We start from the raw sequence: 15729 nt of genomic DNA, 5'->3' as shown, positions 1-15729 counted from the left end.
ACACACACACACACACACACACACACACACACTCTCAGTGACTTTTCACTAGGTAATGTGTTTAGAACAGTGCAGATCGCCAGTATCTCTCTAAGGAAATGCTACCTCTCCCTTTGCCAGCGATGATTTGCTGTAGTTTCTCCTCCTTCCTCTCATTCCTTCACCGTTATGTGAGATCCCTTTACTCCCGCAATCAGACTATTGCAATGTCTATCTGCTCTGTTTATATTTTTGACTAGCATGACCTAATTGTTTTAGTAACCTTTAAATTGTGCCTCAACATACTACTTTTTATATTAATGGCCTCCTATATAGGGAGAATTCTGTCTCCTTACTAACGCTCAAGTAAACTTGGCAAGCTAGGAAGTATACCTTAGCCGTTTAGATACTACCAGTTAGTCACACCTACAGCCTGTAAATTGTTTGTATAGTCTGGGGCAGTGAATGGGAGCCAGACTATGAGCTGCAAGTATTAATACCATCACTAGGATAGACACTGTTGTTAGTTCTGGGAATACTGTAGTGACCAAATTTAACCTTTGCTTTCTAGAGTTTGCATCCTAGAGGGGAGAAGAAGGGCAATGAGTAATGATAAAATTTGTCATACCAAATACAAATATGATCTTGTTAAAAGACAAATTAAATGTGTGGAATCTAAAGACAGAATAAATTTTGAGGAAATTGAATATCTTTACGATATTCATCAAGTAAGATGTATTGGCAGAAAATTGAAACCTGTTTGGTTTTGGGTTTGTATTAGTTGGATTTGACAGATGAGTGCTGATTGAACTGTAAAGTTCCAGCAGGGCCAGAGATCAAGTAAGCAGAAGGCTCAGTTATGGACCTCATGCGTGATGTGAGATCTATTAGAGTAGCCATTCATTTGTTAAGCAAACAAGAGCAAATGAGTGTAGGGTGGCGGGACAGGCACTGCTGTTTCAGTCCAGATGGGTCTATTTCTTTAAGCCTTAACATTTTCTCAGATGTACATCTTTGTGGGAAAATGACCAAGTCAAAGGGAGTTTTACAAGGGAAACATACACTTGTAATTAGTATCTAATCCAGAAAAGAGGATGACATAGGACTCGTTCTTCCTGTCACTACCTTCCAAAGATAATGAATGTCTTTGTGATCCATAGGCTAGTTGTTTTTCCTTTAGTTTTATGGCCTCACATTGCTCTTCTGTGAACTTATGCTAATGAGGTTTAACAAGTGACTTTGGTCTACTTTCGTTACCCTGGACTGTTCCATTCTGTACATATATGGCCGTTTATCTCTTCTGGTCTTGTTCTACTGTTGATAGACAGTTGAAGTTTTATGGTTTTGGCTATATCAGATATGATTGCATATATTTTTAGGAATATGTGTTTCTGCAGATCACACAGAATAACTTTTAGTGACGTTTGTGTGTTTTAGGCCATCCACATATTTATTGTCAGTATTTCTATGAGAATTTGGGTGATTTCCACACTGTCATCAGCATATGATATTTTTCACATTTTAAATGTATGTTGCTTAAATGTGTGTGATTTAATTTTACAGCAGTTTGGCATAGATGCCTGGGACTGTGAGGAACCTCTTTTGATACGACCATGACTGTCTTCCAAGTTGCAGCAAATATTATAGCTAATGGTGCGTCACTTTAACCTTTCCCCCAGATCAGGAATAGAGCTTGGGTGCTCATTCTACTCCTTGCCCAAGTAGCCAATGTTGTACACCAAAGACAGAAAGAAGCTGGGTGGGCCAGAAGAAGACCCTGGGGAACTGCTGTCAGGGGCAGATGACACAGTATATGTGAAAGCGGTCTGTGGAAATGTAGTGTCAGTAAGTCATTCATCCTTTCAGATGATGTTTTTTTCAGTAAGTATTTCCCTCAGATTGAGCAGGTGTCTTCACACCTTAATTCACTGAGAGTTCCCTCATCATGGGATGTTGGGTTTTGCTAAAGACACTGGTTTGCCTTGAGTGCTGATCACTGGGTCTCTGCTCGTATGTAGTTCCCCTTGATTGATAAGTTTTTTCCTTTTAAAACTATCTTATATTTTTAGGGAACACTGTTTTTGTTACACTCTTTGGTTTGGGTCTCCAACACTTTGCTAGAGATGTTTGCGTGTACATTACTAAGGCTAATAGTGTGAAGCTTTGTCATGATGACACTCTTGTCTAAGAATGCAGTTCTCATGAGATGGGTTGCTAGTGGCCCCTCCTCTTCATTTAAAATAGTTTGAGGAATGATTCTTGCTGCCTTAAATGTCTAGTAGATATTTTTATGGGAGGAATATTAATAATAAATGTCATTATTCAAGTTGAGGTGCTTCTCTGTGCTTTTATCTCTTTTGACTTGAGGGAACTTTTGATTTTTTATTTCTATAGGAAATTGCCGCTTTCATTTAAGTTGACCAATATACTGTTTAAAGTTATTCTTTGATGCATTTTAGTATTGGTAAGTTTAGTAGTAATACCTCATTTCTAGCTTTTGTCTTCATCATTTGTTTTTTTCTAGCTAGAAGTCTATTTGATATATTGTAAATGTCAGCTTTTATGTTATCAGATTTCTGTATTTTCCATTTTATTATAGTACCTGCTTCTGTGTTGATCTCTTAACTCTGTTCAGTACATCTTCTTTGTAACTTTCAATACAAAGTTTCTATAGTGTCTTTCTTGTAACTACTATTTTCTGTGTCTGCATTTCCCTCTACTTGAATAATTTTTAGTTGTCTAATTTAAGGATTTAATTTTATTTAATCATTTCTGCTAGTATTCTTTTCTGTTATTTCTGGAATTTTTGACCTATCTGTTTTAAACATATTATTATTATTATTATTATCATCATCATCATCATCATCATTATTATTTTATGTGTATAAATGTTTTGTCTTTGTGTATACCTGTACAGTGCATGTGTGCCTGATACTCTCAGATACTCAGATACTAGAAGAGGGTGTCAGGTTTCCTGGTCCTGGAGTTACAGACAGTCATGAGTGCTAGGAACCAAAACCAGGTCGTGTGGTAGAACATCCAGTGTTCATAAACTCTGAGTGGCTGAGCCATCTCTCCAGCCCATGTCTTTGGTTCTTATGTTAAGCTTGGGGCTTGACTCAGGTTGTGCATGTGCTTTACCGCTACACACTTGTGCTAGAGTTTCACTGTACAGTTCAGACAGGATGTGACCTTGTGGTCCCTTGGCTTCAGTCTCTCAAGTGCTAGAATTATAGGCCTGGCACCGTGCCTTCTTTCTCTTGATTTTGTTTGACCCATTTTTATGAATTGATTTTTCTGGCATGCCTTAAGTACAAACATTTAAATTTTTTTCTTCATAATTATATTTGAAAATAACTATGCTTGTGAAAATATAACAGTTGTATTTAATATGTTTACCTATATACATAAGTTTTTATCAGTTGACAAGGAAAAATCAAAATCAAATTCAACAGTGTAGTAGTGTTTTTGAAAAGTTATCAAATGGCTGAAAAAGTTAACTTTCAAATTGCAGAATAATTTTAAACAATATGTATTTTAAAATATATTTAGAGTTATTAATATTCTCTTACAGATTCATTTTTGAAAAATTGGAAAGTATAATTTACATATGGAAAAGATATATAAAATCATGCGTGTAATATTTTACATAACCAAAAGATACATAAAAAATGATGCCTTTAAAAGTGCAAAATTCCAAAAGGTATATATAACTTAGCCATGTATATAATGGGAAACTTTCTCCTGTCACTTCATGTCAATATTTAGTATTCAACAGAGGCTCTAAGCTTACATATCTGTTTCTTCCTCAAACTAATGTTATTAAAAATTACTGTATTGTGTTACTCATTGTGCTCATTAGATTCTTAGTTATCTTACAATGCATGCTGTAAACCCTTCGCTACATAGTCAAGGTAAACTTACAACTTATGAATAGCATTAGCCTGAGTAGTGTTAATACCAGGCAGAGATGTAAAACATGGAAAATAATCATAGTAATAATGTCACTGCATAGACTACCTTAATTGAACAAAGGGGAAACATGAAATGCTTATACCAGTAGCTGCAGAAAGCATATTTGACAAATCCCAGCACTTTTCATGATAGAATGTAACCTCCCCCCAGTGAAGCAGGCTGAGCCAGACCTTGACCTTGCTGCCACTAAGGAGATTACCTAGGGTGGAGCCATCCTCTCTAGATCACTCTATTGTTCAGCCACTGCCTCTGTTCCGCTTCAAGATACTGCTACCTGCTGAGCTATTCCAGAGTCTACACCCTATCTTGCAGCTGGTTCCAGACTCAAAGGATGAATTGGTGGGAATTCCCCCTCCCTTCCTTTATAAGCGCATTTGCCATTAAACATTTGAGCTTTGATCAGGAACCTTGACTTAGCACCATTTTTCTCTTGACCTCCTAATTCCCCCTTCTTTCAGCTCCAGCCTGCCACTCAGGTGTACCCTGTCCATGTGAGCCGCTGGCTGGCTCGCAACAATAGAACTCAGAAAGTTAAGAGGGTCCTTGCTTTTTATGATAAAGACATTTATGAAAAATATAGCTAATACCATGTTCAGGAATATAGAGGTCAAAGGACAACATGTGTAGTTGCTCCTCTTCTAAGAAGTGGGTCTTGAAAACAAATTCAGGTTGTCAGGCTTGGCATCAGCTTCTTTAACCAATTGAGCCTTTATTATGCAAAACTTTAAACATATAGAACCAGTGAGAGCTGTTTAGCTAACAGTTATACATTTGTCAGCTAATTTCAGCAGCATATTAGAGTTTTCTAGTGGAACTGATAGAAAGTATATATTATTTGTTTATACTGTAGAGGCTGGATTGCCTAACAACGAGCATCTGCATGCTACAGAGGCTGAGAACCCCATAGCTGTTCAGCCAATCTGTTTGATGCCTCAGCAGTCTCTATCTTCGGTTGCAGAAAGCCTACAGAATTTCTGCAGAGCCTTTGGAAGACTCAAGAAGCTGGCATCTGATGTCAGTAAAGTATAGCAGCAGCAGCAGTGGGGCTGATGCACTCACCAGCAGAAATGAAAGGTAGGCAGTCAAGCTGCATTGCTTTTTCCTTAGACCTCTTGGATATATGAGTCTTTCTATGAGTCTTAGCTGGACTGTACCAACCATTCTGTTGGAAGAGCGTCTTCCTCAAAGACCTCCCCAGAGGCATGTTACTTAGAGGATTCTCGATCCAATCACCATCAACAATCACAGCTAGTGGGCACTTTGTTTCACCTTTTGAGTATTCAGCGTGATGTATTATTTTGAGACAAATTTATGAATTGTTTAATTTAAACCATATTATAGGATACAGAATAGACTTCAAATATTATGCCTGCATATATCCATGTTTATGTCACAGGACCATTAGGCTGTCTAAATGTTCACCTCAGTTTTTAAAAGATTTACTAGTTTATGTCTGTACCAGTATCTGCATGATGGGAGCAGAAGGTGAAGAGGCCAGTAGAGGACATTACATTGCATCCCTTGAGCTGCCTGGTCTGGATGCTGGGAACTGAACTGCAGTCCTCCTAAGCACAGCCAGCTGCACCATCTCTCCAGCTCTGTCTCATCTATTTTTTTTTTAACAAAATATATCAAAACATTTGTGTCCACATCATCATCTGGCTCTTCCTAGCCTTTTTGGTATATATACAGACACAATTCCACTATTAGAATGTAAATAATTTAACTGTAGTTCCTTTCTATGCTCAGATTTCAAATGAGACCATTCTCATGGCTACTTAATAAATTGTTCTTCAGTTTGTTCTTGTTTGTTTGCTTTTTGTACAAGAGTGGGGTCTCAAAAATAAAACCCACTATGCAGGTTTTGTAGCATTTGATTGGCACTGGCAGAGGATATTTGTGTATCCTGATGTTTGTGTGGTGTAGTGGGTGAAGGACTTGGTATTCAGTTTTTTCAGTCAACAAAAATGCCTAAAATAATTAATATCTGCTTCCTGTGTTCTGAATTTGAATTTTCTAAAATGATGAATATCAAATTTGTCTACCTTCTAGCTTAAGTAAATATTTGATTAAAAACCAGCTGTTCTTTGATATCACGTGTGCTCCCTATAAATTTTATCTTTTTATTTCTTTCTATATAATGTTTATATTTGAAAATGTTTTTCATGAAATAGTAAATGTGCACAGCTGGAGATTTATATGTGTGTGTGTGAGTACAGGTTCAGTGTGTGTGTGTGTGTGTGTGTGTGTGTGTGTGTGTACATTAGAATTTAGAATTGACAGACATGTTAGGTTAGACAATTATAAATCTTTGACTAAAATCTTACTTTCATTTAAATTATGATGTATTGCTCTGAGGTCAGTTGAAAGCAAGTGTTTTTTACTTTTTGTTAGAGAATATACTTATTTTGTTCCTTAAGTGCCAGCATGTGCTAGAGAGAAGTAAAAGCTTCATACAGAAACTTTCCGTGAATTTAACTGTAAAGAGCTCAAGTTACTTGGCATTGACTACATTTACTGTGGTTTTGTTAGAACAAAGTAATTGAATAGAATATTATTTAAGTTTATGAGTAAAATTCTAAGTCTGAGTTGTTTAGTTGTTTAGTGTAGAGGCTGAAACATTCTTATTAAGTTGTATTTGCCAAAACAAAATGGCAATAGACAGAGCAAAAGGAAACAAAGATAATAACACTGCACATGAGCCATAAACATGCCACACAAAGGCCAAAGTTTGAGGCTTGAATATCTTTTCCCCTTTCAAAATCATTAGCTACTCCGCTAAAATTATTCCTTACAAAAAAAGAAAATGAAATGTGCCTGAGGAATATATAACAAGAAGTTGCTTACACTGTTAGTGCAGTGTTGGATTGTCAGTCACTTCCTCTGTGCTGAGTCTAATATTGGCTAAGGAAGTTACTGTAAGGAGATTTGAGACCCACCCCACCCCCAAACACACTTTTAATTACAATTCCATTTGACCTTACATCTTTCACATTTTTTTAATTATGGGAATTTGTGTGTGTGTGTGTGTGTGTGTAGGGATGTGTGCATGTGAGTGCAGGCTTCTGTGGAGCCCAGAGCAACATGTTGGTCCCCTAGAGCTACAGGTACAGGTGGTTGTGTGTGTCTGACATGAGTCATGAAACTAAACTATACTGTGATAGAGAATGTGAGTATTGTTAAATGTACAGTTAACCATATTTGAATGAAAGTAACATACATACAAATAAATTCTCTTGTTTTGTTTGCAGATTTATGATAAATTTGTGAGAGGAGTTTTCATCAAACAATGTCTTTGGTAAGGTGATATATATATATATACATATATATATATATATAGTGACACGTAAACATTTATGTATCTGCTTCATATTTTGCTCTACTTTATAATTTAATTTTAAATTAACCTATTTTATAGTCAGCTTTTACATTAGTGCTAATCCAATGGAAGCCAGTATCTTCACTTTTTTATATGATGGTATTGCATTATAGTTCTGTATGTACCTAATGGTATTTGATTTTTTTTTTTATATCATCTACTAATATCTCTGCATAAGCTATACACATGTAACAAAACTGGAAGAAAACCAGTTCGTACTTTATGAAGACACACAGTTTTTATTAGTTTAATCCACAGGCAAATTCATCTCTTTTGTCAGCCTGTATTAAAGCAGATTGTTGGGTACACAGTTGTGATTTAACAAATTGTATAAATAAATAAAGATTTTTATACTTACACATTTTTAACCAATTTTTCTTTATTTTATAAAATTGTGGTATCTAATGTCAGTAGGCAGTGTTTTTATTTTTATGGGTTGGATACTTACAGCTGAATGAAATTTGAAAGAGAGCAATACATTGATAAAGTTTAATATAATGTGTGTTCAACCTATATGCATTCATTTATTATTCATTTCTCTTTCTGTGTATCTGTATATGCTTGTTTAAGTTTATGTACAGCATTTGCATGGAGGTGCCAACCCAGGCCATAAGGCATTGGATTTCCTGGAATGGAGACAATTGTAAACCACTCAATATGGGTGCTAGAATCCAAATGTTAGTCTCTTCCAAGAGCAGTAAGCTATCTTTAGCCATTGTGGTGTGCTCCCGGCAAGTACATGTATGTGCTAGCAGGTGATGGTCAGATCTATCTACTAAACATTCCACAGCAAAATATTTCACTAAAACCTTGTATGTGCTAACTCTAGTGTAGCTAGCCTGGGTCCTCTATCTGCTTCAGAGGGCTGTGATTACAGGTGGACCACCAACCCCACCAAGTGTTTACCTGCATGCTCCAATTTGTACGTATATATGGCCAGTGCTTCTTACTAAATCATCTCCCTAGCCCTGCTAGATACATTGTCAACTTCCAGTTGACAGTCTTGGATTTTAGCCACTGCTGTAAACTACATTACATTTAATCTATTTTATTTTAGGGATGGGGTTTGTTTTTGTTTGAGGGGAGGTTGTGTTGCCTGTTGTTTCTTTGGGGTTTTTGGTTGATTGGTTGCTACAAGACTCTTGTACATGGCAGGCAACACTGTGTCTGAGGTACATCCTCAGTCCCTAGTGCTCACATTCTCTTGCCTCATTGTTTCGCTTGCTCCATCATGTGATCAGCTTTGTCTTCAGCTAGCAAGATGTAGCTATAGATAGGTGACCTATATGTTGAAGGTTTGGTTTTTTTTTTTTTTTTTTTTTTTTTTTTTTGGTTTTTTGAGACAGGCTTTCTCTGTGTAGCCCTGGCTGTCCTGGAACTCACTCTGTGGACCAGGCTGGCCTCGAACTCAGAAATTCACCTGCCTCTGCCTCCCGAGTGCTGGGATTTTAAAGGCGTGTGCCACCACGCCTGGCTTGCTGAAGAGCTTTTTGAAGATGTCATCAAATTATCCTTAGTGCATTATGTCCTGTAGCTTTCTCATGAATATGTCTTAGTATCTTAGGGTAAGTGACTTATAGATCTATACTGTGTAAGGCTATAGCAGCTGGACATGAGACTATTAAAAAACAAAAACAAAAAACTTGTATCTTAAGTGTTGGCTCAGCATGACATAACTCAATGAAGCAGGAAGATTATTATTACATCCTGGATCTCAGGAGGAGACTCTCCCACACATCAGTAACAAAGACCTCATTTTATCACTGCACTGGTCATATTTAAATCTTCTGTGTGCCCTTTTGTTGGCTAGAACAATCACACAAGGTCCTATTGCACAGGAATATTCTAGTTGTTTTAAGAATATTCTTTGAGCAATATAGTGTCCTAGGAATCACTGTCACACAAAAAGAAATAGGAGCTTGTGTTATGACGTTAGGACATGATAGAATGCTTTAAATAGTGTATTCCTATTGGCATAGATATTAGACACTTAACACCAGCTTGTTAGACTGTGTTTAGATCCCTGATGTAATTTTATGTCCAAGTGCTTGTAAGTGGGGTTTGCTTTGTGGGTTTTGTTCATATTTCCATGTTACGATCTGTCAAGGACCAGCCTTAGCTTGGAATAAGGTCCCCAGGAAGGAGTGTTTGGGAGCACTGGAAGAAATGACTCAAAGTCAGTGATAGATACAAGTTAACAGCTCTGCTGTCTGCTTTCAATAGCTCTCTAGACAGCTTTCTAGCTAGTTTATGGGTTTTCTAACCAATGTCAGAAAACCTGCTAGAAAAATTCTAAAAGAGCTATAAATCTCTGGATATCTCTTGGATTTTCTAATTAAAGTCAGAAAACCTTCTGGAAAAAAATCTAAAAGAGCTATGATAGCTCTCTGGATCACTCTTAGCTATCTTTGGTCAGAAAACTTGCTAGACAAAATTCTAATAGAAGTATGTTAGTTGTCTAAATATCGGAGTTCTTTCAGACCAAAGCCCAGTCTTATTTGCGTATCAATTTAATCATTTACTCTCTGTTTACTTTAGATTATCCCACAGATCAGCATTTTATGACCTTGGCCCCTTGATTCTTAGCCGCAGGTACATTTTTTAATATAGCAAGTCCTATGCAGTTCATTGGGCACAGCACTTGTAGTTGACAAATCTAGACATAGAGCTGTTTTTATGTGACAAAGTTGGCTTTCTGTTTTCTAACTTCTTCACTGCCTAAGCTATACTTTCCTGGAACTTGCTCTGTAGACATCCTTGAGCTCAGAGATCTACTTGTCTTTCTGAGAAAAAGCAATAAGCTTTGCTAGGTGGGATCCTGCCCTGAGATCACCTCTACCTCACTTCCTGCTGCACCTTTATGTCTTGACCCCTGAGCCTTGTTTTTTTAACTATTCCTTTCTCTTTACTGACTTATTAGTGAAGCTCTCTCTGTTCTTTTAGTTCTGTAACACTCCTCATCGAAATCATATTGCATCCTTATATTTTGCTTAGTTGAGAAATTCTGTTTATGTATTTTTTGAACCCATGTTTTCAGCATTCCTTCCTACAGCCTTAAGAGCTGGATCATTACCATTTTGCTGAGGCACATTAGCCACATTCTTGCTTCCCAGACTCATGCTGGTTCTAATTATCATGGAGTCATTAGCCTTGGAGGGAGAACATTCCTTGCAACATGAAAATATGTACATTACTATGCAAATAATCCTTACACCTATAGCAAGCATCTGCACTTGAGAAAACCCACACCCTGCTGCCTCTGCTCCAGGGGTGTGAACTGTCATGTCCCTTCTACAATCATGATGAACCTGGAAATCACCTAGTCAGTGATAGCCACGCATTTATCATTTTCCTTATCTATCGCTATTAACAGTCCCCTAACAACATTGTCTCAAGTTCAAAGTGACTGCAATGTCCCCTTGCCCTGCAGTCTTGCTTTGGGACATCATCCTTCACTGTTAGCAATAAAAACAAATTTATACTCAGGTTGGTATTATTTGAAAGTGTTATGTAAAATTATGATGTTCACAGATAATTCCCATTCGACTATGTAGACAAATTCGTTGATACATTCATATCAAAAAGAATTGGAGCTATCCGGGTCACCTTGGGCGCAGAGTCAGCAGACACCCCCAAGGTCCCCTAGAGGACTCTCCATGCGATCTTAGGACCACCAGTGAGTGGAACACAACTTCTGTTCCAATCCAATTGCGAGGGACCTGAGACAGCATGAGGGAATTAGAAAACCCAGCCTGACCAGGGTCACAAATCCCTTCCCGTCTGCGCCAGCACCGGATCATCTGGGCGCAGAGTCCATGGACACCCCCAAGGTCCCTAGAGGACAGCTTCTGAAACAGACCCCATTTTGGGCTCCAGACATCCGGGCACCTTCCCTGCCAGAGGAGAAGTGTCTGACCTGCCTGGGAGGGTTTGCCAGAGCACCTGGGGGAGCCATCTTGTTTTCCAGATCCCTCTGAGACTAGTCTGCGCAGGTGAGAGTGTAGACTACAGAAGCTGACAGGCCGAAGCAACACAGCTTCTAGGACAGGTCCTGTTTCGGGCCTTCATCACAGGAAACCCATCTCAAGGAAAAAGACAGACACTACCTCAGAGTGAAAGGCTGGAAAAAAATTTCCTAAGCAAATGGTCTGAAGAAACAAGCTGGTGTAGCCATTCCAATATCTAATAAAATCGACTTCTAACCCAAAGTTATCAAAAAAGACAGGGAGGGACTGCCATACCCGGGGATCCATCCCATAATCAGCCTCCAAAAGCTGACACCATTGCATAAACTAGCAAGATTTTGCTGAAAGGACCCAGATATAGCTGTCTCTTGTGAGGCTATGCCGGGGCCTAGCAAATACAGAAGTGGATGCTCACAGTCAGCTATTGGATGGATCACAGGGCCCCTAATGGAGGAGCTAGACAAAGTACCTAAGGAGCTAAAGGTGGAACAACAGTATGAACTAACCAGTACCCCCCCCCCCCAGAGCTCGTGTTTCTAGCTGCATATGTATCAGAAGATGGCCTAGTCGGCCATCATTGGAAAGAGAGGCTCATCTGTCTTGCAAACTTTATATGCCTCAGTACAAGGGAACGCCAGGGCCAAGAAGTGGGAGTGGGTGGGTAGGGAAATGGGGGGTGGGAGAGGGTATGGGGGGACTTTTGGGATAGCATTGGAAATGTAAATGAAGAAAATACCTAATTTAAAAAAAGAATTGGAGCTATATAAATGGGTATATGAATGTATAGTGACTAATTTCATGGAAAGGACATTGAATAATTTTTGTTTTGCTTGCTTTTCTCTGTTTTGAACCAATAAGAAGTTATACAGTTGCTGTTTAGTCTCCCTAAGCTGTGCTGCCTTTCCCATTCTTCTCATACTAGGGACATGCTGGTTAAGACAGAATCCCCGGTCCACTTATTTATCGGCATAATTTGACAGCCAGAATCTTCTCTTTTCTGTTCCTTTTGCTGAGCACTATTGTAACATAAATAATGAGCTACATGTTTCTTGTATATTAAAGACTGATTAAATTGCAAAGTCGTACTCTATCTCCATCAAAGAATCAGCTTTCTTAATAAGAACTAATCTGTATTTGGGTTTCTAGTCATTTCCAGAATGATGTGCTAAGTTTATTTCTAAGTGGGGCAGGAGTAAATGGGCTACTGAAATTTTCCATGGTAATTTAGTGACTGTGTTACCACGCAGATACAACCTCACACAACAATCTCTTTGCTCTTTCTATTCCCTTGTTATTGTTGTGAACTGCTTTATTCAATTGATTTCTCAATCAGGCCTCAGATACTCTTGTGTAGCTGTGTATGTGGGGAGATTTTGATTGTGTCATAAGTTTTGAACTGATAATATATTTTAAAAACAGCCTAAATGTCCTTGTTTTGCAGTTTTCTCTGCCATGTTTTAGTATGAGTTTCATTTTCCAACTTATTCTTTGCCAGGTAGGAAAGAAGTAGCTGAATGCTACCTAAGATGATTTAATACCAAAGAACCCTTAGAGCTAAATACACTTGGGAATATTCAAGAAAGATGATTCACAAGGGCCAGAATCTTTACTGGACAGGACTCTAGTGGCTTCCCTGGGCCTTCCCAGATGTCTCACCACGCATAGTCATCTCCCTTAGTAAGACTCTCGTAGAGCTTTAACACTGATGGTATACATATTCAAAAGTATTTTCTGTGTGGTTTCAGGATTTATAACTTTTGATATTTTAATGGATTTTATACTTTTCTTGTTGAAGAAGTATAATTACATTTTTAGTTGATTAAACTTTTATAGGTTGGTGTGTAAATTTCTCTACTTCTGAACAAAATTACTTCAAGAAAACTTGTTGGTTTCTGTAGTAACATTTGGAAGCTATTGTGTTGTTTTATAAATGTTTCCCCTTTACATTTTGAAGTCTTCTTTAGGATAACCATTTGAAAACAAAATGAAATATACTTAATTTACAAGTCTTAACCTAATATTCTAAAATGTAGACAGTGATATAATTGTTGTTGTTTTCTTTCTTTAGGTTTCAACAGCTCCTTATACATATACACCCCTGAATCTACTTAAGGAAGGTACAATTGCCAATGTCTATGGTGTTGTGAAATTCTTTAAGCCTCCATATGCTAGCAGAGGAACTGGTACGTATCAGTGTGTGTGGTGTTTTATGATCAAGAACTGCTTTAGTGATCTCAGAGACACAGCTTAGATCAAGCCCAATCTTGACTTTTTTTATTAGATATTTTCTTTATTTATATTTCAGATGTTATCACCTTCCTGGTTTCCCTTTGAAAACCCCCATCTCACCCCCCCTGATTTTTTGTTTGTTTGTTTGGTTTTGTTTGTTTGTTTGTTTTTTGAGACAGGGTTTCTCTGTATAGCCCTGGCTGTCCTGGAACTCACTTTGTAGACCAGGCTGTCCTCGCTCAGTAATTCGCCTGCCTCTGCTTCCCAAGTGCTGGGATTAAAGGCGTGCGCCACCACAGCCGGCTCCCCCTGATTTTTAATTGCCAAACAATAGTGATGAATATTATTTGGTGATAATTTGTGAAGTGACTGTGGTCTTTAGATTCCAGGGTCTTATTTAACACCATGTGGATTCAGTTTTCTAAAGGATTCTAAATGGTGTGGAAGCACATGAACATCTGGCACAGAAATTAAAAGCAAACAGAAGAGAAAATCTATTCGTAATCTGCGTTAAGTGATACACAGTATAGCATGTGCTGAGTGTGAGCTGAGAGAGTACTGGGAGGAGATGCAAAAGGAGAGCTTTAAAGTGATTGAAGTTAAATATCTGTAAGCTTAGAAAAGATTCCTTCTGCTTTAAAGTGTATTATATGAGCCCATGGTAACCACAAAGAAAATACCTGTGAGAAATATACTTATAATATAAAAAACCCACAAAGTTTATCATTGTAAAAGCTCAATGAAGAATGTAGAAGAAATTATCACAACTTCACACTTCATGTATGCGACTCTCACAGCTAACATGATGCTAGTCACTGAGAAGGACAAAACTTGTCCTCAGAAATTAGTAAAGTGCAAGTGTGGCCTATTTTTGGGACTGTGTTGTAGCCCAAACAGTTGTAGGTTGGAGGCAAAAGGAAAGAAAAAAAGCCAATGAGGAAAGAAATTAAGTTATGTCAGTAAAGAGCAGTATCCTGTAAGTAGAAAACTAAATACTTCAAAAAGGAATTCCTCTGAAAACTTGTAAATGGGTTCAGTAAAGTTGCAAAATCAAACAACATTATAGAAGCATCCCAGTGATGAACAACTTCAAAGAATAAGAAAAAGAACTTCACTTAGAATAGCACTGATTCTGTACTTAGGAGTAAACGTAAGCAAGGACGTTAAGACGTGGGCCGTGAATAGTACAGAATATTGCTGGAATCAGAGATGACGCAGACAGATGCGGTGATGTCCTATGACCATGTGTAGCAAGGGTTAATAGTCAGAAGTCTACAGTCTTCAGAGCAGCATGGCGATTTATTGCACTCACTATTAAATCTCAGTGACTTTTATTTTTCACTTCTTTTTTTTATTATTTTCTTCATTTACATTTCAAAAATTTTCCCAAAGTCCCCATACGCTCCCCCCCCCCGCCCCCCGCCCTGCTCCCCAAGCCACCCACTCCGGCTTCCTGGCACTGGCATTCCGCTGTATTGTGGGTATATGATCTTCACAAGACCAAGGGCCAATGAGGCCATCCTCTGCTACATATGCAACTAGAGACACAGTTCTGTGGAGTACTGATAGTTCATATTGTTGATCCTCCTATAGGGTTGGTTGCCGACCCCTTTAGCTCCTTGGTTAGTTTCTCTAGCTCCTTCTTCAGGGGACCTGTGTTCTATCCAGTAGATGACTGTGAGCATCCACTTCTGCCAGGCACTGTCATAGCCTCACGAAAAAGAGCTATATCAGGGTCCTGTCAGCAAAATGTTTCTGGCATATGCAATATTGTCTGGGTTTGGTGGTTGTATATGGGATGGGTCCCCAGGTGGGGCAGTCTCTGGATGGTCCTTTCTACTGTCTCAGCTCAGAACTTTGTCTCTGTAACTCCTTCCATGGGTATTTTGTTTCCCATTCTAACAAGGAACGAAGTATCCACATTTTGGTCTTCCTTCATCTTGAGTTTCATGTGTTTTGTTAATTGTATCTTGGGTAGTCTAAGTTTCTGGGCTTCTATCCACTTAACAGTGAGTGCATATCATGTGTGTTCTTTTGTGATTGGGTTACCTCACTCAGGATGATATCCTCCAGATGCATCCATTTGTCTAAGAATTTCATAAATTCATTGTTTTTAATTGTTAAGTAGTACTCCATTGTGTAAATGTACCACATTTTTTGTATCCATTCCTCTGTTGAGTGACATCTGGGTTCTTTCCAGCT

At 38.2% G+C, this 15729-nt stretch overlaps 1 protein-coding gene and 2 non-coding genes across 6 annotated transcripts in view; 1 reads left to right on the top strand and 2 right to left on the bottom strand.

Moving 5' to 3' along the window:
* Positions 1-15729, top strand: part of Pot1 (protection of telomeres 1) — a 68363-nt gene that overhangs the window by 3702 nt on the left and 48932 nt on the right. For 2 of the 4 annotated variants that reach the window (XM_021164848.2, XM_029478638.1), the window contains exons 3-5: positions 4805-5028; positions 7206-7252; positions 13367-13481. In XM_021164848.2, coding sequence (XP_021020507.1) covers positions 7244-7252; positions 13367-13481 — 124 coding nt within the window. In that variant the 5' untranslated portion in view covers positions 4805-5028; positions 7206-7243. The remainder of the gene's footprint in view (positions 1-4804; positions 5029-7205; positions 7253-13366; positions 13482-15729) is intronic. The other 2 variants (XM_029478636.1, XM_029478637.1) reach the window with 2 other exon arrangements.
* On the bottom strand, positions 9584-9645 carry LOC115031356. The gene has a single exon (XR_003836997.1). It is a non-coding gene; the product is annotated as a U7 small nuclear RNA (small nuclear RNA).
* Positions 9656-9718, bottom strand: LOC115031361. The gene has a single exon (XR_003837002.1). It is a non-coding gene; the product is annotated as a U7 small nuclear RNA (small nuclear RNA).

The sequence above is a fragment of the Mus caroli genome, chromosome 6, assembly GCF_900094665.2.
Source record: "Mus caroli chromosome 6, CAROLI_EIJ_v1.1, whole genome shotgun sequence".
Lineage (NCBI taxonomy): Eukaryota > Metazoa > Chordata > Mammalia > Rodentia > Muridae > Mus > Mus caroli.
This window is presented reverse-complemented; position numbering and strand designations above follow the sequence as displayed.